The sequence below is a fragment of the Crocodylus siamensis genome, chromosome 5, assembly GCF_052110815.1.
Source record: "Crocodylus siamensis isolate JL-2025a chromosome 5, ASM5211081v1, whole genome shotgun sequence".
In the NCBI taxonomy this organism is placed as follows: Eukaryota; Metazoa; Chordata; order Crocodylia; family Crocodylidae; genus Crocodylus; species Crocodylus siamensis.
In genome coordinates, this window is record NC_143399.1 from 187,664,389 (window position 1) to 187,686,905 (window position 22,517).

Consider the following 22,517-nt stretch of genomic DNA (forward strand, 5'->3'; position numbering starts at 1 on the left):
GTGTCGACACCACAGTTTCTTAATGAGAACGGGGTGAGAGACAGTGTCAAAGACCTTCCGAAAGTCCAGGAAGACTATGTCCACTGCTACCCCTGCATCTAAGGATTTGGTGATCTGTTCATAAATGGCCATCAGGTTGGTCTGACAGGACCTGCTGCTAATGAACCCATGTTGGTTGCCCTTAACCATAATCTCCCCTGCTGGCCCCTCATGGATATGCGCCAGAATATTTTTTTCAAAAAGCTTGCCCAGGATTGAGGTAAGACTAACTGGCCTATAGTTTCCCAGGTCCTCCTTCCTCCCTTTTTTGAAGATGGGAACCACTTGGCCCTCTTCCAGTCCTCTGGCACCACACCAGAGCACCACGAGTGCTTGTAAAGCCATGCCAAGGGTCTCGCAATGACCTCAGTCAATTCCCTTAGTACTCTAGGGTGGAGATCATCCAGATCAGCTGATTTGAATACATTCAGTCCCTCCAGAAGTTCCCTAACTAGTTCCTCACTAACCCTTGGCCTAGGTGTGCCTCCCCTGGGATCTAATGGGGGCCTGGGGGTGGGAGGTGACTGTTCCGTAAAAGTTACTGTGCAGTAAATGTGCCTTCTGAATCCTACCGCTATCCTCCAATGTATCCACTATTCTCCCCAACTTGGTATCATCTGCAGACCTGCTGAGGGTGCACACCATCCCATGTTCCAGGTAACTGATGAAGATACCAAACAAAACCAGCGCCAGAACCAACCCCACTTGATACCAGCTGCCAACTGACTACTGTACTCTGAGCCTGATGATCCAGCCAGTTTTCTATCCACTTTACAGTCCATTCATCAGACTTGTACTAACTTAGCTAGCTTGCAAGAATGTTGCGGGAGCAAGAGTCTTCTGGGAGATGCTATCACAAGCCTTGCTGAAGTCAAGGTATACTACATCCACTGGTCTCCCAAGAGCCAGTCATCTCATCATAGAAGGCAATCAAGTTGGTTAGGAATGACTTGCCCTTGGTGAATCCATGCTGAATGTTTCTAATCATCAGGGAACCTGGTTGTCTCTGTTTAAAAATTGCAAATTATCTGATTAAAACCCCCCAAATCCACATTTTCCATGATTAAAATGAAACAACACTATCTATATAGATATCAGTTGAACACAATACTTTATTGATATATTTACAGTTTTAAATTTGGTGTTTTATTTTAGGTTTTTTAGCATGGAAAATCAGAGTTCTCCCTCCCCCTTTGCTCACCAGGATGCAGGTCCAGCTGTGGCTGTCCCCCCTGCACTGCTTTGTAGTGCTGAACGGCCATTATATGCCAGTGCCCTGCCTCTGACTTTGTCTCTCACTCCTCAATCATAGTCCCCCACCCCTACTGGTGCCCCATCACAGCCTCCTGACCCTGCTGGTGCCCCTCACTCCCCACCCACAACCACACCCTTCCACCTACATGGTCCTGTTGGAGAGGGCCCCCAGCTGCCAAGGCTATGGGGCCAGGGACCCGTGTTCACAGCCCCCTGCCTCTCACAGCAGTGCCTTCCACCCATGGGAGTCAGCAGCTTCTGTTGTGGAGGGGAGTGGAGTGGGGACCTTGGCTCCCATTTCCCCATGGGTGGCACAGCAGGAGCAGAGCCTGTGGGACAGGGGAGCAGATGTGGCCCTGGACCTCACCACCATGCATTGCTTGAGCTGGGCAGCAGCCCTGGCCCCAGCCCCAGCCCCAGCCCTGCCCAACCCCCTCTCTTCCTCTCTTTGGGGGCTTCAATTCTGCCTCCTCCCCCCATCCCCAGACTGACCTGCAGGGAGCTGCTCTCCAGGCTGCCTGGATCACACATGCACATGGCACCCCCTGCTGATCACCCTTCTCCCGCTTCTGCCAGCCTTCAAAACCCACTGTTTCCTGCATTTTTATCCTTTAAAGGAGAAAATCTGTGTTTTTCTCCTTAAAATGACAAAATCCAGGTTTTTCTTCCTAAAATAAAAAAATCTGGGTTTTACTGTGTTTCCACAGTAAATGGAAAACCCTGCTAATCACCTTCTTCTCCAAGTACTTAGAAATGGTTAGGACCTGTTCCATGATTTTTCCAGGGACTGAGGGGAGGCTGACTGGTTTGTAGTTACCTGCATCCTCCTTCTTCCCTCTTTTAAAGATGGGCACTATATTTGCTTTTTACCAATCATTCAGACCCTCTCTAAATCACCATGAGTTTTCAAAGATGATGGCCAATGGCTCCGCAGTCACATTGACCAACTACCTCAGCACCCTCAGGTGCATCCTGTCTGGCCCCACAGACTATTTTCAAAATAGTCCCTAACTTGCTCTTTTTTTTGTTGGCTGCTCACCTCCCCCCCAGACTGTGCTGCCAGGTGCAGTAGGCTGAGAGCTGACCATACCTGTGAAGACTGAAATGAAGAAGCATTGAGTACTTCAATCTTTTCTGCATCCTAGGTTGCCTCTCCCATTTAGTAAAGGACCCACACTTTCCTTGATCTTCCTCTTGTTACTGACATACTTGTAGAAACCCTTCTTGTTACCATTCACTTGTGTTTTATTTCAAAGCACACTGCTGCCATTTTCTCAGCACGGAGACATGCCGTGCTGCTGATACATGTGACGCGTGAGGCTGCCAGAACATGTCAATTTATGTGCTCCAGCAGACTTGATTAATCGAGTGTGCTCTGATGCTCTTTCCAATGCATTGGAGCAGGCTCCCCACATGTGTGTAAATGCCCTCTGAGCTTACAGTGACTTAGGAAATCTGGCTCCAAATGCTTGGGTTGTCAAAGGAAATCTGTGTTCCCATAAGGTTAAACTTTCATGCTTTTACATTTATTCTCTACTTTGGGTCCTGGCTTGTGAATGTGTGATATGTTTATCTTCATCCAGCTACAGCTAATGTGTGGGCCAAGAAATGATCTCACCACCGCCCTATAGCCGGTGACTTGGCAAGACAGCAAATCAGAGTGGCGGCCACTTGCAGAACCTGTTAATCCTGAGAAGCTTCTCTCTTCCGGATGTTCTTGTCTCTGTGTACAGCTGCTCATGCTCTATAGCCTTACTGAAACTCCTTGCCAGTCAGTCAGCAGGATGTGCCTGACAGCAGCAGGACCTGCCTCTCTCCCCTAGCCCTCCAAAACAAAGACTGAAAGTGATACCACTCTGATGTTCCCATCATCTGTTGGCCATGTGTTCTTAGGTCCTTTCTGAACCCTGCCTGCTATCTTTTGGAACTGCGGAGGGAAGCACCAACCAATTCAAGGCTTTATAGCACTATTAAGGTAGTAACCTCTGACATAGCCGTTATCAGCACAAAGAGTATCAACAGCTAAAAAAAATCTTAATAAACCATTTTTGCAGATTGCTGGAAAAGGCTGTCAGATTGTGCACAAACATGGTAGATTCTCAGCTAGAGCTCACCCATGTAGCTATGATAACATAGACTAGAGGAGGACTTTCCCCTGGGATTTGATGGCATCAGCAATAAGACATTCATTTTCAAGCAAATTTTCGTATTTTCAGAGTGTTTAGAGAGAAAAAGAAAAATATAGATAATAAGCTACACAATAATGAATTCTTTGCTCACCTCTTTTGAAAACTTCATAGCGGATGGAAAATCCTGCTCCATGAGTCTCATAGTCAGAAACAAATCTGATAAAGAGATGTGGTCCTGTAGATACCACAGGAGAGGGAGCAATTTTTCCACAGAACTTTCCCGAAGAGCGTCCATTTGCATTATCTCCATCAATCACTTCAACATAATCATACCTGGTGGATAAATGGGAGACAGAAACTTTCAACTTCCAGGAAAGAAAGAGACTTAATTAATTTAGAAACCATAACACAACAAAGATAATCAAGAAAAATGCCAGCTTGCTTGGAAACTGCATTATGCTGAGAGATGTAAGTGAAATGAAATAATTAAAATGGACTACATCATGTCTGTAGACATCATCTGGCAACATGGAACTATTAGGAAGAATGCTGTCCATTATGCTTGCAGACAATGTCAGCTAAAGTAACCAATTAACAAAAAAAAGGAAATCTCATGAGCACAATTCTGTATTATTAAATTGTGTTCCTTTGTCTATGGTGGTGTTGTTATCAATACATAATGCATAGCATTCTTTTCAAACTGTGAAGTTCTGTTATGAATTCAAAAATGTCTCGTTGGCTGGAGCTCTGTGAACAATACTTTGATTTCTGTATGCTACCCTCTAAACATATGTCCACAGAATAATAAATGAATCCCTAAACATTTGATTTTGTTCAAAACTCTACTGTGTTCCAAGCCACTGGTAGAAAATCTGTCATTTTCCATGTTAGAAATAAAGCAAATCCCCGAATCCATATTTTAATTACAGCGGTTGATTTTTCTCAGATAAAATGTATTCATTTAGTAAATATTCTTGTTTAGATATTTGAATCAATGTGTTTTTAATGACTTATTATAATATTCAGATTCATTTAGCATATGGAACTCTGGTCTAGGTCTTCATCTTTTCTTTCTCTCTATATATACGTACAGACAAATTCATCTATAAACTAAATTAAAACTACGGCATAATGGGTAATAGTAAAATTTTGCTTCAAGAGAATAGTGATGCTCTAGCATTTCTTGATACTCTGAATTAGAAATAACACCTTCAAGGACCTGATCCTGCAAAGCTGACTTTAACTGGCACTGAGGGAGATCAGTAATACCTGAAACAGCCTTCTCAGAGAAATAATAAAGATGACCCATTTCAAAGATACATTGGTGAGTGATTCTGGAGATTTGCATTGCCCTTGATAAAAGACAGGGCACAGATGTAATTGATGGCACCAGATTCACTCTTTCCTAAAACTGGGTGGTCTTCAGAACCTGGGTGTCATGTTGGACCCTTTTTGAATCACAATGACAGGGCTGAAACAATGGAATGCTTTTGTCTGCCTGGCAGTCTGTGTTTTATTGTGTCTCAATCATAACGCGTTTTTATTTATCAAGTTGCTCCTAGTCAAACAATCTCATTTACTTTTCATTATCCTACTACAGTTAACATTAAAATGTTGCCATTAATTTGCTTCAGCTTTTTATTCCACTGTTATGCTCATTGAAATGTCCCAGGATATATTAATATACCACAAATGGCTAAAAATGGCAGTAACATAAACTGCTTCTGACAATTTTAAAGAGATCAAAGGAAAAAATGTCTTCATGATGACCAATGTCATCTTTAACAACCCTGTTCCAAACTGTCTCAGGCACATTACTTATGTTTACATGAAGCCCCATGAGACAACTGCAAAGATGATATCACTAGTTAAAGTGGACGGCTTAAGGCCCTTTAAATTAAAAATGACATTACCTCATCTGTAAAAATTGTATGCCAGCTTTGGTGTATATCAAGTAGAAAATAAAGCTGACACTGATGGAACTGTAAGCATTAACATATGTGAAATATTGTGCTAACTGCATTTCCTCTGATGCATTTTATTTATTCTAGTAGCAGTAGTTCAGATTGTTAGCCTGCCTCACTGTCCCATTTCAAAGTGATGGAAACACAAAGAGGAAATGTTCACTTTTGACATACTTTTACAGATGTTTTGTCTGACCTACAATTGGACTTGTGACCTTTGTTAACCTTTTTTAGATCTATAAAAGGGGCTTTGGGGGTGAGCTGGGGGAGGGCTACACTTAAAAGAGGTTTTAGTTTTTTTTCTTGCTGTTTTGTATCTGTATAAATATCTTCATGAATATCAACTCTGCTTATTTGGAAAGACCTACTGGGTGTTTCAAAAGAAGCGTATTACTAGTTTTCACTTATAAGGAATGGATGAGAAAGTTACATTTTCACAGTAACAGCATTTCACTGAAGTCAGCTTATCATTGAAGTAAAATAATCAGCATAACCAAATAAGAAAAAGATTTTTTTTAAATAGCCAGATGTAAGGTCTTCTTTTGCCTGACTCGCTTAATGCCAGCTTTCTAAAATATTTAAGTGTCTTATTCCATGGAAATTAATGGGAGTTAGGCATTTAAATACCTTTCAAGATTGGGGCCACAGTGTATACTCTTGAGTTACATTCTCTTTATTACTTTTTCCAGTTTATGGATAATTTCTGATTCTAGCCTTGAAGATCATATGGCATTTTAAGTGATAGTTTTCTCTCTTCTACTTTGGAGAATTAATCATGGGCAGCAAAGAAATCTGGCCATGAGAGGGTAGGTAGTAGGGTGGTGCAAAATGGGTATGTTTTGTTTCGGTTTCAGATTTGGCGTTTCAGTGGGACAGTGATTCGCTTCAGTGTTTCAGATCACTGTCCCATTTTGATTCAGCCGAATCTGTTTCAGAGTTTGGATGCTGTTTTGGTGTTTCAGGCATAGGCCTGATTCGCTTTAATGGGGAATCACTAAAATGCCTATAACTTTGTAATTTCTTGCCTGATTCAGATGAAAATTGCAGGGATGGTAGCCCCTTCTGAGGGCATGAAGCCTGCCAAGTGTCAAGGAGATGGGTGCAGGGGTGATTGTGAAAGCACACCTCAAACTATTCAAAGCAAAACCAGCACCAGCGCCCAGATCTGCTCAGAGCACCCCATGCTGAGTGCTGGAAGGCACCTAGTGCTGGTGCTGGCCCCAGCCGGCAGCAACAGCCTGCTGTCATCCTGCACACAGATCCAGGGGCCTGCACCCCCCGGGAAGAGTCTGGCACAGCCCCACAGTCCTCCCGGGGGGGTGCAGGCCCCAAGATATGCGCATGGGATGACAGCATACTGCCGCTGCCGGCTGGGGCCAGTGGCAGCACCAGTCTTCCCAGCATTTGGCGTGGGATGTGCTGAGCAGACTCAGATGCTGGCACTGGTTCTAGCTCTGCATTCAGCTCTGGGGACATGCAACCCCTGGGAGGGCTGTGGGCTGTGCCGGACTCTTCCCTGGGTGCAGGCCCCCGGATCTGTGTGCAGGATGACAGCAGGTTGCTGCTGCTGGTAGGGGCCAGTGCCAACACCTGAGTCTGTTTGGCACAGCCTGCACCAAGTGCCATGCTGTCATCCTGCATGCAGATCCAAGGGCCCACGCCCCCTGGGAGGGCTGCAGGGCTCCTGGAGGGTGTGGGCCCCTGGCTCTGCACGCAGGATGACAGCAGGCTGCCGTCCCTTCCCCAGAGCACTGAGATTGGAAGGGACCTCAGGGACAGATCACAGACACTGGCTAGCTATAGATGTCCATATCAGAGCAGTCCTTCTATCCCTCTTCCCCGTCCCCCTTCTTAGTTTCTCTTTCCCTGAAAGCTCAGCCCCAAAACTCCAAAATTTTCCAAAACTTTCAAAACATTTTGGATGATTTCATTTAGTTTTGGAGATGTTTCAGAGCCTTCTGTTTCCATTTGGATTCGGTGTTTTGGGCACCAAAACAGGCCAAAACACCTCTGAAACAAAACAGCTGCTGAAATTTTGCACAGCCCTAGTAGGTAGGAAGCAAGAGATAGCAAGAGATGAAAATGAGAAATAGTTTGAAGAGCAGATGTATAGACAGAACAGATTTTTACATTGCAGGGGCTCTGTCTTTTGTTTTACAGCCCCAAATCCTCTTCTGCTGTATTTGATAGATGAGCTGCTGTACCAGGGGAATGGTATGTTTCTTATGGAAATCAAATTACCCTGGATTACACTGTTTTATATTTGGAAAGGAAGTGTTGCTGTCAGTTTAGCACTTCTTCAAAATACCACCAAACAGAGACCAAAGTGTATCACAAACAACAGTTCCTGTGAATAGAAGAATGTACAGTCACAACTTGAGAGTGGTGTTATTGCCAAAAAAACTCAGTAAGCAGCTTGCATCTCCCTCTGGACTTGGTACCAGTTCCACTCCATAAGTTTGTCAGTAGAAAATGCTGTGCCAGGGATGCAGTTGGCACATTGGCATCCCTCTGAGGAGACTGAATATGTCACCTCAGCCGTGCACCCAGACGGTCTTGGCTCAGGGCCTGGAGTACTGAGTTTGCAAATTTGGAACTCCCAGTCGGCAATTCATCGCTCTGTTACCACTGCCAATTATGTGGCAAATATTTCTTGTAACGTTATAGTCCTTAGGGCCCAGACATAGAAATGTAAGTATAAATATAGAGCTAAATGCTACTTGAAGCATTTCCTGAAATATAGGGTATTTAATGCATTTAGGGAGTGAGGAAAGAGCTGTCCTAAGTGTGGGTAGCATTTTAATATATGCTTGGAGGTACCCATGTTATTGTAGAGAAAACTCTAAGCACCTTATACTTGATTCTGCAGTTCCTCTGGAATCTCCCATTTCTGGCCTCTTTAAAGACTTCATATTGCAGCAAAGCTCCCAAATTCCTAACAGGGCTGGATATGGAGTTCTCTGCTGAGTGGAAGCTTGTTTAAGTGCAATACAAAAATGTCTTACCCCATTCCCCCTCCCACTCAGTGGCCAAACATGCTACTAGACAGTACTAATTTTATGGTTCAATAAAACAACGTCTGGGAAAGATTCCCATTGGAATGATGACAGAATATAGAATTCCTCAAAGAATTCTTAAAGGAATTGCAAAATAACTCTGTCTTTTTTGTGTTATGGCTGCACTTGAGTTATAGCTTTAGGGGAAAGGCTAGGCAGTACCTATAAAAGAAAGAAGTGGACAATGAGAAATGTAGTCAACCTCAGAACACAGATTTTGGAGACTTCTTTATTCCCAACTTCAAATAGGAGATTACAGTGCTTTACTTGTGTCTGTTTTTTGCTTCTGAATATGTTAGTAACTCCTGAAATGCATGATAGCAAGTCCTGCTATTGAAAGTAAAGTCAAACTGCTATAAAGCATTGTCTGCTGCTGAAGTCAGCTACTGTAGGAAGTTACTCACAATTTCTGGAGGTTTTCCTATTATTAAGGCAGTAGGAATTTATGACTTTTTCTTTAAAATTTGCCTCTCAGAGTCACACAGTATTCAGCTGAATTCTAATCTGCTCCTTGAGTAACTTGACCCTATGAACCAAGTAGTGATTGACCAAACAAGAGTTATGTAGACTTGCATGAACCGCCTGTGTATTCTGCAGCCTGCTGTAATTTGTTCCTGTAGCCTGATCACTAATAATTTGGTCATCCACCTGTAAGAGATAAAAGATCTTTGCCAACAACTACTCAAATATCCCTGCAAACAAAGAGAACTATAGAGTTGTATTGGACACAGGTGAGGGCAAAATGGTCACTGGAGTTTTGGGAGGGTTTTAGCCTCCCAATCACACTGTGTGTGTGGAACAACAAAAAGAAATGTAATGTTCACTTCATATGGCTGTATTTCATGAAATGTTATTGGATCTTTTTAAAGACAATGAAGCAAGTAGAATTTACACTGAACAGTTCTGTATTAGAGACAAGCTTGGGGGGCTGCAAGGGGTATTTCCCCAGAGCACTGGGAAATGTGTGTTTCCCCGGAGCATTCTGGGAGGTTCATTAGCACTTCGAACTTTTATGATGATCCACTTCTTCCTATTAGTTGGTTTAGAACTAATAGGTCATGTTATCTTTAATACTGAGAATTGTTTTTGCTTGGTTTGCCTGCACAAGCAGCATTTTTTTTATTGACCCCACAACTCTTGCTTTAGATAAACAGAAGGGCACAGCAACAGGAAACCTAAAAAAAGAGTTTCTAGTTCTACTGCATCATAAATTTGTGCACCATCACTGACTGATGGTTAACTGTGTGGAATTTACGGTGTCGCTTGTGACACAGGCTAATTTGTATCCTGAAGCTCAAAGGACAAGAACTGCAAAGACTCCAGGAATACCAACCCAAGTCCCAGTTTATTAGCTACAAGAAAAAGTAACAAACACCATTAAAGAAATTAAGTGCAAGGCAAACTATGTCCCCTTCTGGCCCCTACTTCAGTGTCTGCCAGTCTTTCTTTCATCAGAGCTTTTCACTAGAATGGCTGTCTCTGGTAACTGATTTAATAGCCTAGAGGGGCTATCCAATATTTACAGAGGTGGAATGCTATAGTGCTGCTCTACAACTCTACATCATTCTACTGCTGCCAACCCCAAGCATTCAGAAATAAGAAGTCAGGCTCCTTCAAAACAGGAGGTCATAAGAGCCCTGTATTCAATTCAAGTCCCTGATGTAGGAACTGCAGACAGCTATAAGGCTGGCTTTCGATAATCTCCCCTTGAGCCCAGTTGTACAGGCATGCCAGGATTGGAGCCCTGGGGTGGGAAGGATACTCTGGAGCATGCAGTACAATAAAGATTCATGGCAACTCTGGAGCCCATAGAACAAGTCATGGCAACTGCCATGACTGAGCAAACTGCTTAGGGCACAGTTATGCTATGGCCTCCCCAGGGGCTTCTGAACAACTGAGGATCAAGAGCAAGGTGGCTTAAAAACCTCTTACTATGCCTTTCCCCTGTGCTGTGCATTCTGGGCTGCGCTTCTTAGGAATACAGTACAAAATCTAATCCCTAATTTATGCTATCTAAAGTGACAGGTATTTACACAAATTTACTTAAATATCCATTATGTTGACAGTCTCTCTTGCTCCTAATAGATTTTTGTGATCTTGAAGCTATGAATTTTTATGGAGTGTATGTATATGCATCTGATTGAGTGTGTTCAGAGTCATAGCCAAGCAGCTCTATGTCCTGGGCAGCTGTGGGACACCCAAGGCAGTGCTGACTGCTGTGGTACTGATCTCAGAAGCATGATCCGCCACAGTTATGGTAATACCTATTTTTTGCTCCTTCCTCATATGCCAAAAAAGGGTGGTGCTCTGAGCTGCTTCCCTAGTTTCCCCCACCTTTGTTGTGCTACTGTGCATGTTCAACTAAGGTCAAATCCTGCTAATTTTACACAAAGAAAAGTCCCATTAGCCACCACTCAGTGGGTGCGTCTACATGAGATGCTAACTGCACAGTAGCCGAATAATACTGCACAGTACCACATCACAGCACCAACAGTGCTAATATGCTACTGTGTAGTAGCATATTAGGTGGTCACCAGTGCTACTGCTCAGTAACTCTGTTACTGCACATTTAATTAGTACTTGATTATACAAGTATTAAATAAACGTGAAGTAACCACTACACAGTAGCATCTCATGTAGATCTGCTCAGTAATTCACAAACTTCAGTACTTTATAATGAGATTCCACAAAGCATGAACTAGTGTGGGCTCATTGCTCTACCAGACAATAAAATAGCAGAGCAAATAAAAGGAAAGATAGGAGAAAAGCAAGTGAATAGCATTCAGTGTTGTGAATGTCATAATTGTATGATGAGTCTCACAATTTTTGGTGTTTTTCTTGAACCTCATGTAATTATTCATGAATCTGAGCTTTTGTTAAAAACAGTACATTTCTAGCTCTGATGATAACAGGGAAAAGCTGAAAATATGACCCAGGTTCGTCATAAAGATTTAAAATCCAGAAACAAATTAAAAGAGCACTTAATTAATAATTATGTTTTAAATCTCATTATTTTTCGTAATTTCGGTGCTTGATTCATGTTTTTTGCATACTCAGATTGTCAGTACTGAAGAGCTAACCCAGTGGATAGCTCATCTTGAACTAATTTATATCCAAGCAGTCTTGTGGGGTACATACAACCATTTGCTGCACCTGGTCTAAGTTCATGTGGCTAACTTTAAGCTGCATGAGTGTAGACTGGGTGTACAGTTGCCAGTGCCAAGAGCTGTGTGGGAAACTCAGGGTGGGGGGGATGGCCAGGCAGGACGTGGGGCCTTGTGAGTCCACAGGAAGCTTTGGTGTGAATGGGGGCAGAGGGGAAGCTGGTCGGGATCAGAAGGCGTGTGTAGACAAATTGGGGGCCCTAAGTTGAAGCAGTCGGTGTTTAAACCCACTGCTTCAATTTAGGGTGAAGTAAACTCCCATGTCATGCACACACCCCACACTTACCTGTCTCTCCATTGGCAGGGAGGGGAGGGCGAGCTGCCAGCCCGCAGAGCAGTCCCTGGGCTGCAGGGGGGTCGTGCTTCCTTCCACAGAAGCAGCGCCCTACCCCCCAGGTGACACCCGGTTCTTGTGGACCCAAGGGAAACAGCAGCTGCGGAGGGAAGCACCAGACCCCCACACAGCTCAGGCAGGCAGGCAGACTCCAGGGTGGGGGGGCAGGGGAAAAAAATCAGGCTCGCAACTTTTCCAGTGAGGAGCCTGCCTTCCTGGGCTGCTGCCAGGCTGCCTGCAGGGCTTCCACAGAGCCACAGAGCTGCACAGAGCCCAGTGCTTCGCTCTGCAGCTGTAGGGGCAGCAAACTAAAACTTTTCAGAGGTGTTTTAGTTTGCTGAGCCCCAAGTCTTTTAAGGTGCATTACACCGCTGAATTTCCTACAGCGGCTGGAATTAATGTGCAAAAACATTTAGCCTGCTTTAAAGTGTTGTGCACACACACCACACATTTTGTCTACACATGGCCAGAGGTGCTAGCAAGTCTATGGGGGAAGGGACGTTGGTGGGTCCATGCAGGCATGTTGTCCATCCAGGGGTGGGAGGGTCAGGGGACTAAAAACTGCATGGTCAGTTTTGGGGTGGGGGGTAGGAAGAGCACAGGCTGGTGTTACTTACTGGGCTTTCTAAGCCCCAGAGCTGCCCTCTGAATGTGTACATGGATTTTATAGATCAGGTTAATGCACTCCTGATCTAAGTCAGTTCATCTCTTCAGGTGAGCTAACTTAGATCAGGCTTGCATTTTTTCCCCAATTTAACGCCTTGGAATGGTTGCACAGATGGGCATTTAGAGAGACTTAACTCTAGTTAGGTTTATCTAAACGTAATGGCTATACATTTCCATGGAGAACAAAGGACACAAACTCTATTGATATACATCAGTGTAGCTGCAGTGACTTTATGACAATTCACACAGAATATTTGGCTAAATAGGACTCTAGGGATGCATCCAGACAAGTGTGCATGTGTGCTATATAGCACCACAGACCTCTCTGTGGTGCCGCACACCACACATGCTGTACATGCAGGCATTCCCTGCACTGCTGATCTGTAGAGAGGGAGGGAGGGGGTTTGAGCCCGGGGTGATCCTGGGGTCAAAAAAACCCCATGCCTAAAAAAAGCGGGCAGAGCACCTGGTGGCAATGCACACCACCCAAAACCTGAGCCCGGCAGGGTGGAGCAAGACTCTGGCTGCTGGCCAGGATGCCTACTGGAGGACTGCCATGGCTGCAGCTCCAGGAGGCCCCCCAGGATTCCATGCACAGTTGCTGACCCCAGCCTACCCTCCCCTACCCCCTGGACAATGTGCACGCATGGCACTGACATTCCCCAGGAACATGTAGCAGTAGCACATGTGCCACTGCTGTTTGTCACCAGGGAAACATATTCCCCGCTTGTGAGGATGTGCCCTATAGGTGCAAATGGGAACAAAATAGGTCTCCTTACATTTACTTAAACGTATTCTTTTTAGACCAAGTTATGAGTGGAAAATTCTGAAACAGAAATAAGTGCATGAGATAAATTATACCTTTAACCACACAACTAAGTGCAATACTGACTCCTGCCTGAGGTATGAAAATCAGAAAGTACAGCCCACATTTTTCTCTTTATAATGAATGGCATTACCATCCAGCTGCCCCGGGGAAGGTAAAAGTGGAATACAGCTACTGAGATATTTAGCAACCTTATCTGCAAAATACATTTAACTAAATAAAGGGCTTGATCAGAAAGGCAGCAGTAAAGCTACCACTGATTTCAGTGGATGTAGGATTGAGCTTCAAACTATAATAAAATGATTCTGATACATAAAAATGAAAAGCTCTTCTGGGAAGAAATGTTTCATTTTAAGCCCTGTAGTACAGAACTCCAGTCCATAAGTTTCTGGTATAGGAAAATTACATTTTTGAATGGTAAAAAGATATGTCTGTTAAGTAGGAGAGATTCACAAATCCATGGGTTCCATGTTAAGTGGGGAAAAAGCACTTAGCAGTTTGAAGACTTCAGAGACAATGGAGCTTTCCAGTGTCAAACTAGCAAAGTTCAGTATTTATAGGAAATTCACATGCCTTTAATTGCTCTAAACTCAGTTCCCAAGTAAAATGTGCCATCTGGAAGATATTAGAATCATTTACAACTTGTTCACCTCTCTATTTCACTGCAAAATCTTGCTTCTTGCCAATTTTCCACTGTTCTCCACAAAATAAAATGCAGTCTAATTTTTATTGTCTCCAAGCTAGTTTATCTACATTTAGGAAGTCAAATATTTAAAAAACCACTGAGACATCTTTTTTACATTTGTCTTTGTGACTGAATTAATTTTGTTATTTTTAACTATATGTCAACTTGGAGGGTTTATTGGATTATGTTTACATGGAACTTTTTTGGTGTGGAGGACTCTCTCAAAGCTTTGTGTGATAGTAACCAGCTTGAAACGCAAGATGGGGATAGATGGTGGTGATAGGGGAAAGAAAAAGAAATGAAGTGGCTATGGGCGACCTTGCATAACTGTAGACTTTTTTGTGTAGAAGGCTTATTTCCAAAAATCCACAAAGGGAGAAAAGAAGTACCTAATAAACTGTACTGTACTAAAGTTTAGTATTTTCTACCTCTTAAAAATCATCTATCAATCATAAACATCTTGTTGCTAGAACACTTACATTAAGTATCACCAAGTATTCCAAATTATTAACAAGTCAGGCTTTTCAACACTCCTGTGAGGTAGATTGGTAAGTTATCATTATAGTTGCACTGATGTGGAGGCTTAGACAGAAACATTGAGAGAGAGAGGCTTAGTGCCAAAGCTCTCCTAGAAAATCTTTGCACAGACAGAAATAGAATTCATATCTCCAGACTCCCTGTGCGGTGTTCTAACCACTTAAGCTTGATCTGACTCCTACTCATGTCAGTAGAAAAACGGCCATCTGTTTCAACTGGAGTTAGATTTACCCCCTAAGCATGGACTCAGTGCAAACCCGGAAACTTTTTAAAGCCGTAGAATACTTGTGATTGGGTCTATAAAAGGTCTTGCATTAGTTCAGTTCCTGAAAACCAGATAATTAGTGCTATTTTCTGTAACAGAGCTAAAACAAGCTTTTATATACACACGCGTGTGCATGTGTGTATACACACACACACCATTAAGTCAATTAAAATGTCTTTTGATGTGCGGAACCGATTTAATGATTTGCAGTTGCATTAATGCTGATAGCATGTAGTTCTGAATTCACTAAAAAGCCTTCTTAATTGGTAAGCTATGAAACCATCAAGGTTTCCTCCTGGAATATCAAAAGAGCACAGAGTAAGGTTTGTACTGAAATGAGATCAGAATCTTTGTGATCCCCTCTTCTTTCTTTGAAAATTAAAAAAGGAACACTTTTAAGTGATGGCAACCTCATATCACTCCATTTGGGAGTTTTGAACTCCTTATTAATTTATAATTATCCTGTTGGGATCTATGTGGTATATTAATCATAACCTTTGGAGCTCAGTTCATAAAAGTATTTGGTAGATGTTAGCTTTTCACAGAAGCTGTGAGAGTTTAGAACATAAAATAAGTTCCTAGCTTTTGAAATCCTCAAAGATTAGTCCCTGGTGGGCAGTCAACAACCTCTTTGAGCAACACCCGTATTTAAAGAAACTTAGAGTAAAAGAGGCAGAAAATTATGGACATACAGATCTGCTTTAGAACACAGGTTACGGTAATTTTTTTCCATGGCAACCATATAGTGAAGCTGTAATAGCACAGTAAAGTCATAAATATCTATACAGGTATTTCCCTTTAGAAGCTATGTTAAGAGAACACTATGGATTCAGTTTTGAGCAATCACTCTGGTTTTTTTCAGCCTGGCCCTGATCTTGCACCAGACTCTGAAACAGACTCCTACCCAGGTGTGGACTCTGTTGTGGATCAGAGCCTTAGTATAGAAGATGTAGGTGTAAGTGGCAGAAGCCCTTTTAGCTTGGCATACCCATAGTAGCAGAGTACTAGAGGACAATACATGTGTATACAAGTATATAGATTTTTACATTGTAAAGTGATGTAATACTTTGTATTATTACATTGTATTATTTGAAAAACATCATGGCTAGGGACAGAAATTACACATAACCTATTTTAAGTGATCAGAAACTGGTTTAAACCTGTAACAGAACATCAGTTCAGTGCAGATAACCAGTTTCAAAATGGCTGAAACTGGTTTAAGATGAACTTGGTTGAATGTAGTATCAGACTTAACTGATTTAACTCCAACTAGCTTCAGGCATCAAGGACAACAAAAAGTCCTTTTTCAGGTATGTGGGGAGCCAGAGGAAAAGCAAGGGCAATGTTGGACCCCTGCTAAACCAGATGGGGCAACTGACAACTGACGCCCAGGAAAAAGCCAACCTATTAAATAGGTACTTTGCGTCAGTCTTTCATCAGTCACACGGGATGCCCATGCCTGCTATGGGACAGGGAAATCTGGGTGAGGGGGATCCCCTACCCTCCATCAATGCTGACCTCGTGAAGGAACACCTTGGGAAGCTGGATACCTTCAAGTCAGCTGGCCCTGACAACCTGCACCCCAGGGTACTCAAGGAGCTGGCGAGCTTCATAGCCCAGCCCCTGGCACGGGTCTTTGAAAACTCCTGGCGCTCTGGTGTAGTGCCCGAAGACTGGAAGAAGGCCAACGTGGTGCCGATCTTCAAGAAAGGGAGGAGAGTGGATCCGGCTAACTACAGGCCCATTAGCCTGACTTCTATCCTGGGGAAGATCTTAGAAAAGTTTATTAAGGAGGCCATCCTTGAGGGACTGGCCCAGGCTAACATCCTAAGGGATAGCCAGCACGGGTTTATTGCGGGTAGGTCTTGTTTGACCAATCTCATTTCCTTCTATGACCAGGTGACCTATCACCTGGACAAGGGAGAAGAGATTGATGTCATATATCTTGACTTCAAAAAAGCTTTTGATCTGGTATCCCATGATCACCTCTTGGCCAAACTGCCCAGTTGTGGCCTTGGCTCCACCACGATCCTCTGGCTGGGAAATTGGCTTCGTGGTCGGACCCAGAGGGTTGTGATTGATGGCAGTCAATCATCATGGTGCCCTGTAACCAGTGGGGTCCCGCAAGGCTCTGTCCTGGGACCCATACTGTTTAACATCTTCATTAATGATGTGGACATTGGAGTTAGGAGTGGACTGGCCAAGTTCGCCGATGACACCAAACTTTGGGGCAAAGCATCCACGCCAGAAGATAGGCGGGTGATCCAGGCTGACCTGGACAAGCTCAGCAAATGGGCAGATGAGAACCTGATGGTGTTTAACACCGAAAAATGCAAGGTTCTCCACCTTGGGAGGAAAAACCTGCAGCACCCTTATAGGCTTGGCAGTGCTACGTTGGTTAGCACTACAGAAGAAAAAGACTTGGGGGTCATCATTGACCACAAGATGAACATGAGCCTCCAATGCGATGCTGCGGCTAGTAAAGCGACCAAAATGCTGGCGTGCATCCATAGATGCTTCTTGAGCAATTCCCCTTGTCATTCTCCCCTTGTACTCGGCCTTGGTGAGGCCGCAGCTGGAGTACTGCGTCCAGTTTTGGGCTCCACAATTCAAAAAGGATGTGGAGAAGCTTGAGAGAGTCCAGAGGAGAGCCACGCGCATGATCAGAGGTCAGGAAAACAGATCTTACGATGACAGGCTGAGAGACATGGGACTCTTTAGCCTGGAAAAGCGCAGGCTCAGGGGTGATCTGATGGCCACCTATAAGTTTATCAGGGGTGACCACCAGGATCTGGGGGAACATCTGTTCACCAGAGCGCCCCAAGGGATGACGAGGTCGAACGGTCACAAACTCCTGCAAGACCGTTTCAGGCTGGACATAAGGAAGAATTTCTTTACTGTCCGAGCCCCCAAGGTCTGGAACAGTCTGCCAGCGGAGGTGGTTCAAGCACCTACATTGAACACCTTCAAGAGTAAATTGGATGCTTATCTTGCTGGGATCCTATGACCCCAGCTGACTTCCTGCCCTTTGGGCACGGGGCTGGACTCGATGATCTCCCGAGGTCCCTTCCAGCCCTAATGTCTATGAAATCTATGAAATCTATGATTTGGGTCAAACTGATTTATTAAACTTCTGTCCCAGACCCCTTCCTGGTTTAAATTAAATCAAAGTCTGCAGGCATCCCAGCATGCTTTTCAGCCCGGGGCTCAGCTGTCTGCTTCAGAGAGCAGAGCTGACTCTGCCCCTCTCCTCCCTAGTCAGAGCCACAGCTGGCTAAGAAAGAGCTGGAGAGTGCAGGCACAGCAGTGTCTGCCTGGCTTCCCCCTGCCCCACCCTTCCCTCGCTCACTGCTCAAGCAGGATTCCCCCTTCTCCCACAGCAGGATTCCCAGCAGCACAGAGCCCAGCTGGCACTTAGCCATGCCACCTCCATGCTACCTAATGCTCAGAGAGGGGGGTGTGTGTGTCTCCAATTTCACTGGAACAAAGGCAGACAGAACAGTGTCCACTTAAGGCTTTTTGGAACTAATCAGTGGGTCAGCTGGTAATGTCCCTCCATTCGTTCTTACAAATACCTTGGAAAACACTGTTTAAGACGAGTTTGAACTTATGAGAGAAGCATTTGTTTTCTTGATGGGCTGATAAGCTTTGTGTTCTGATAAGCTCCCTGCTGGCTTGCTTTCTTCAAAGGCCACAATCTGTCCGTGTTTAAGGGGGGGACAGAGTGAGGTGTGAGAAATGACTTGATTTGCAATGAATGCAGTGCCTGTCAGTTTGCTGTAGACAGTATGAAGAAGCAGGGAGAGGGAGACTGAAAAGCTCAGTATCATCAACAGATGCATACTGACCAAAAAAGCAGTCCTCCTCCCTTCCTCCCCAACTTTGCCTTGGAGTGCTAGCTGGGGTCAGGTCTGGCAACACTCCCTGTCCCTCGAGCAGTGTGCTGGGAAAATACTGGCAAGGGTTGCTTCCCCCTCCCCCTTCAGGCACACCTGGCAAGGAACTGCAGGCCAGGGTGGGAGGTTTAAATCCCTCCCTAATCATAGCATCCTGCTGGGGCCTGGCCATACTCCCCTCAGCTCAGCACTGTGGAAGGGAAGTGAGGGTTTGCTCTAGAGTCCCCTACCTTCTAGCCTGGCCATTGCAGGCATGTTCCTGCATTTCCTGATTCAAAAATGAATTCCCTATCCACTTACAAATTGGTTCAATCTCTGAAGGTTAGATTAACTTGAAAAAATTGAATTGATTGAGGCTTGGGCTTTTTGAATGTCTGTCCCTAGCCCCTGTAATAAGGAAAGTAAAGTCTAAGTGCAGGCATTTGGGGGGGAGGTTACACTGGCCACTCAATCTGAGGTAAGTCATTGGGGGGGCAGCATAGGCAGTGGAATGGGGGGGTTAATGGAGCTTATCCCTCCCAAATGCGGGGCAGCAGTAGAGCCACAAGGCCGTGGGCTTCTGGTGGCTGCAGCAGGGGTGGGCAGGGGAGTGCACGCAGCTGGGAGGGAAGGAGTGGGGCTGGGACTGGGGCAGGTGCTGCACAGCTGGGTATGGGCTCGTGAGTGGCTCATTTCGGGGGGTGTGGCTCCTGCTGCTAAGTGTTCCCTGGGAGATACAGGGGGCATGTGTCCCCAGATCTGCAAGGGGCAAGGGCAGGCTGGACCTGGGGATGCACCAGGCTCTTTCTGGTTGGGGGCTGGGCTGGGTTGCGCTTGGGGTGGGCAGCAGCAGTGCTGGAGAAGCTGTGTGCTGGCCGGACTGCACTCTTCTGCCCTCAAGGGTTGGAGCAAGGCGCAATAGGGTTGCGCAATTGGGGCTGTGTATACAATTTTTTATAGTAGGTGTTTGACTTTTAGTGTATGATTTGGTTTTTTTTCTGGTAACAGGATGGCAGTCCATTCCCCCCGCCCCAAGGAGTATTTCTGGGTGGCAAGGGGAAGGACTTTGAGTGGCAATGGTCAGGGGTTAAAAGGTGGGACTTCTGGTCCCAAGATAGTAACAAGGGGGTGGGACTACATCCCTTGACAACTCACCAAAACTCATTAAGCAGCCCCCCACCCAAAATCATTGCCCGTCCCTGACCTAGCCTATATTGTGCTGTATACTCACAAAGAAACAAGCTTTGACGTTTCTTAATTTGTGAATGCTGAATCAGGTAAAATGTACTAACATTTATTTTTGAATGGCATTTCCTAAATTACTTGAAAAGAAAGACAGATTTTTAATTTAAAATTTCACTAAGACTTTGAAGTGAGAATGGTGAAGTACATGTAAATGGAATTAGCTGAATGTCACCAAATACCCTTTGCAGCACAGCTGAGAACATCTGCAGTGCTTCTCCTGTGAACCTGAGGAGCTGCAAATAGCTTTCCTTAACCCATTCACATAATACAGTTTCAGAAAGGCAGCACCTCTGAGCACCTTACACAATGCGTAGAAGCCCCGTATAGCTACTTTGCACCACCCACGATATGCAGGGCTGAATGAAGGGGTCTTTTGCAATCTCAGGATCATGCATACCTTTTCTTTGTGTCATGAGGTTACCAAAGTACAGAATATTTCTGATACGTGCACTGTACCCACTGAACAAAAAACTTAGGCAGAATGTACTATGCAATATGCACAGCAGGCAACTTTCAAGGAGCTACAGCTCAGTTAGATCAAAATAATATTTCACTAGAGCAGTGTAAAGAACATTTACTTAGTGAGGGCTATTTCTATGCCAAGTGTCAGTTCTACCCACATCGATCTTGGCTGCAGAGATGCATGAAAAAAAGACTCCAGATCTTTTTCTTAATAATGAGAGGGTATAGATTTTACTTTCCTTATATGCAAAAGGAGCTGAATCAGTTTTGCTCAGTTTTTCAAAAGAAGTTCACCTTCAGAGAGAGATTATTTCAGATAAACATTTCAAAGTATTTAAAATAACTGAAGCAGGATGTTAGAATGAAAATTATTACAGAAGCTTAACTACCACTTCTGCTTTTAGAATGTTTTATGTGGTTTCAGCTGAGACAATAGTAACGAACCTTCTATGGCTAAAAAGTGTGTTTTCTTTTAGTTGTAACTGGGTTTTGCATGCATCTGTGTAACTAGTCAATCCAACATACTACTATAGAACAAACACTTTGTAAGGATTAGTTTCTGAATGAAATATATATGTAGAAATCAATAATATCCTCAAAGTCATTTACTTAAAAAACAAACCAGCTCCTAATTTTTATTGAAAACAGCTCACTATTTGCTCTAAGCTCTGTTTAGTATGGAATTGCTCTGTGTGTGTGTGTGTGTGTGTGTGTGTGTGTGTGTGGGTGGGTGGGTTGGTGAGTGGGTTGGTTTTGTAATGGGACTCTCAGTTAAACTGCAGCTGGTATATAAAACAGTTTATCTGATAGAGCAATTTTAATACCATTTTATTGTATTCGTTATTTAACTGAAAAATAACTATAACTTCAGTAAATATATTTATATTAGGATAAAATATCCCATAGATGTTGAAAGCTGTTAAGCCTGAAGTTAGCTTATTTGTATCATGTGTCCTGGAGAATGTCACCATTTTTATGAGTTTTGTGACCTTATGATTTATATGGGTCTTAAGAAATAACTATGTGTTTAGAAGGGAGGAAAACAGTGGCCAATAAACATTCCCAGTAGCCTAAAAACAGGAACAGCTTGTTAGCTGAGGTCAGCCATATGACCTAGAGCACAGTGACAGAGCATTGTTACAGCTGAAGCATGGGCCAATTCAACCATGCAAAAAAATTCAGCCCCAATGATCCGCCTCTCATAAAAAGGCCTTTTTTATTAAAAAAAAAAAAAAAGGCATGCAATAATTAGGAACAGAAAGGGAAATATAGATAGTGGCTCAGATTGATCTTGAGTATAAATTCAGAGACATCAGAAAAAAACAGCCCAAAACTTCAGGAATGGATAAGGCCTAAACTATTTTAAAAGAAAATGGAAAAATAAAGTTAAGTTCCTGCCAAACTTCACAGGTGTAACCTAAAGAATATTATACAGCTCCCCCCTGATATGAAGCAGCCACCTGTGAAAACAAGCAAACATACACACAAAGAGATGCCTAAACCAACACCTGCTGATTTCAGTGACAACTGGATCAGGACCATATTGCATAAATATGCACCAGATCAAAACCGTAAGTGAGTATTTCCCCTATGAAGGAACTGGGGGATTGGGGTGGGGTGGGGGAGTGGGAATTTAGCCCCTCCATAAAACTTGCTGAGAATTATTCCCTTAAACCATGGAGAACTCTGCTCTGAACTACATCAGTCTCAGCTTTGGCCCCCTCACACTTCCTGACAGCAAGATTTTGGCAGGATTTACACTGCTTTTGAATCCCCACTGTCTTTGGAATTGTTTCAGTGGAGAATCTAAGGGCAGCATTAATGTATTCCCAGGATTCTGGGGAAACAGCAAGTTTGCTGCACTTGGGGCTTTTGTTGGGTTCTGCTAAGTAGGGAGTGATACTGTGAAGGTATTGCTGTCCCTTTCCACAGCTCCTCAGCCTAGACGTTCCACATGTGCATATCCTTCACCCAGGGAAGTGTTCAGGTTGACTTTCCCCAGTAATAATCATACTG

The 22,517-nt window shown here is 43.9% G+C and overlaps 1 protein-coding gene across 4 annotated transcripts in view; it reads right to left on the minus strand.

Annotated features, from left to right (window-relative positions):
• NRP1 (neuropilin 1) overlaps positions 1–22,517 on the minus strand; it is a 153,352-nt gene that overhangs the window by 88,549 nt on the left and 42,286 nt on the right. For all 4 annotated transcript variants that reach the window (XM_090047542.1, XM_090047543.1, XM_090047541.1 and 1 more), the window contains exon 3: positions 3,574–3,755. In XM_090047542.1, the coding sequence (XP_089903668.1) occupies positions 3,574–3,755 (182 nt within the window). The remainder of the gene's footprint in view (positions 1–3,573; positions 3,756–22,517) is intronic.